At 46.0% G+C, this 2,313-nt stretch overlaps 1 protein-coding gene across 1 annotated transcript in view; it reads right to left on the bottom strand.

The window, feature by feature from the left end:
- Positions 1-227: 227 nt before the first annotated feature.
- Positions 228-2,313, bottom strand: part of DNASE2B (deoxyribonuclease II beta) — a gene marked incomplete at its 5' end in the record, with an annotated part of 2,802 nt that continues 716 nt past the window's right edge. Inside the window, 2 exons of the mRNA XM_010159648.1 lie at positions 228-583; positions 1,148-1,345. Of these exons, the coding sequence (XP_010157950.1) occupies positions 228-583; positions 1,148-1,345 (554 nt within the window). The remainder of the gene's footprint in view (positions 584-1,147; positions 1,346-2,313) is intronic.

The raw sequence follows: 2,313 nt of genomic DNA, 5'->3' as shown, positions 1-2,313 counted from the left end.
ACTCGCCAGTTTCCCCAGTGACGCCTGTGACAGCCGCTCCGCTCCCAGGGACGCGCAGCCAACGCAGCCTTGCGCAGCAGCGGCTCGGCCCGGCGCTGATGGCCAGAGGTCTAACCCATCTGGCGACGCACAGGGCTGTTTTTCAGAGTGAAAACATAGCGTAAGGGAGAACGTTTCCTACACTTTCTGTGTGACAGGGGGCTGTGCTCTTTGGGAGGAACGGTTCGTTAGATCGACGTGGAAGCATCGGTGCAACTTTCATAGTGGATTATCAAAGGTCTGAAGGCTTTGTAGATGTGTTCGTTCTGCGTGCAGATGAACCCACCACTTCTCCAAGCTTGCTCGGCAGCGCGGTTTAAGTCTCCGATGCAGGTCCACTGATCTTTGTATTCCCTTGACACAGCCCATTTGGAATGATCGTTAATGGAATAAAAGGTGGAATTCAATGGTGTCCCTATTAGGTTTATGTTGTAGACATGGTAGTCAAGAGAGCAGTTTGAGGGAAGTTTTTGGCCGGAATGCTGCCAGGATTCAGCCAACAAATCGGTCTTCAGTTCCTGAGCCACCCAGGCCACGTAGATATCTGTGGAGTAACACAGGGTATGGGCAATTAGTCTTTCATGTTCCTTCATTTAAGAGGGGACCGAAAAGCATCACCTAAGCTGGGGTCATTTCATTCCAATGCATAAAGTGGGGCAGAAGTGATTTTGCCTCCTCTCCTTATTTTGACTTTGGTTTCAAAAGTTCATTTCTACTTTTCCTCCTTCTCCTGGAAAAACTGTTACTAACAATCAGCAAGAAAACTAGGAAAGGAAAAAGAATTTCAAGCCTTCTTCATTACAAAAAAAATCAGATGATGCAAAACTCAGTTTTGTTCTTTGTTGTTACTGCTGAACAGCAGGAAACAAATTTTCTGAAAAACCCATTACTGAACATCTTAAGAAGGTGTTTGCAGGACCAGACAGCTTTTTGTTCTGTGGGGCTGACAGAATTTCATGATGGGGCACCTTTCCCTGCCTGCTGTTAGATTTATTTCTGAAGCTGAACTTCTTCTTTCCCCTCAAAGAAAATACTAATTGTCAAAGAATATCTTAATAGTTTATTACTTGCCTGAGAATGTGTGATAGACTGCAAGGGGTTCTCTTACCATCTATGAACAAGTGTGACTTGGCAAAGTGCAGGAAGGTTTCCCCATCAGCTGACTGGAGTTTGGAAAGGTGGCGCAAAGGGCCCGAGGGCAGCCTGGACCCTGCACAGAGCTTCTGCAGAATTGGGAGGTCAGCTTGGAAGATGTGGGGGATGGAACAGCTGTAGATTCCAGGATTATTGCTCAGCATCTGTTGGTCTGAGAAAAACCCAAAGAAATGAACACATGCAGAATTAAAATGGGCTAAAGGGAAGCAATCAAGACAGTAAAGTTCTGACTTGGAAAGGAAACCTAAATCCTTCTTAGTCTTCACAGCCTAAGTCTTGGAGGAGTTCAGTGTCAAAGTGTCTTATTTTAGCAACCAAAGACATGTTTAATTGCTTTGCATTCCGACTGGCCTTGCAGTACAGGGAGAGTATGCTCTGTGTTTTCCACTCACACCTCGCTATTCTTAGCAGAACTATTGACCGGTGGTCTCAGACCACTTCCACCCATACTCATCTTCAAGCCTCTAAGCAGTCACACAGCGCTCAGACGTCCAAGCCTGTCCGTATTTACAGGAGCAATTTCCAGTCAGTTACAGCTGCCAAGCCAAATGCAAATGGAAGAGCTGCTAAAGGGTCTAGTTTGGCTCTAGGGAGAACAGGGCTTGACTTTCAGCATCTGGATTGAATTTGCAGAAGAAATTGACTTTTCTGTACAGTGAGCAGCTTAACTGTAGACGTCCTTGGGTATTGTAAAGAGCAAGAGAACAAATGGGCTCATTAGATGAGTTCATGGAAGACCAGTCCATCAAGTCCTTTCCAGTCTTTCCGGCTCAGGGAATCCCCGAACCACAGATTACCAGAAGCTGGGAGGATGGAAGAGGAAAAGCATTAGTGTATGTGTCTCATTTTCATGTCCTCTTCCCCTAAACACATGCATAGATGTGCTTGCACAAACAGGAGCCTGGTTTAGATAGCTCCGGGGTGTGGCCAGCCTGGCCATTCGCACGGCTTACGTGTTTCATTAACATCGTTTGAGGTTTGCAACAGAGGAAAGAGTAAAAAACAGTGAGAGAAGTGTTAGGGAGCATACCCGTGTGACTTCTTGCCTTTTGCTAGTCCCTTTTCAGGATTCCAGGACCAGATATCACTGTCAGATTGTTCTGAATCTCACAGGTATAG

This window comes from Eurypyga helias, unplaced genomic scaffold, assembly GCF_000690775.1.
Source record: "Eurypyga helias isolate BGI_N326 unplaced genomic scaffold, ASM69077v1 scaffold48640, whole genome shotgun sequence".
In the NCBI taxonomy this organism is placed as follows: domain Eukaryota; kingdom Metazoa; phylum Chordata; class Aves; order Eurypygiformes; family Eurypygidae; genus Eurypyga; species Eurypyga helias.
This window is presented reverse-complemented; position numbering and strand designations above follow the sequence as displayed.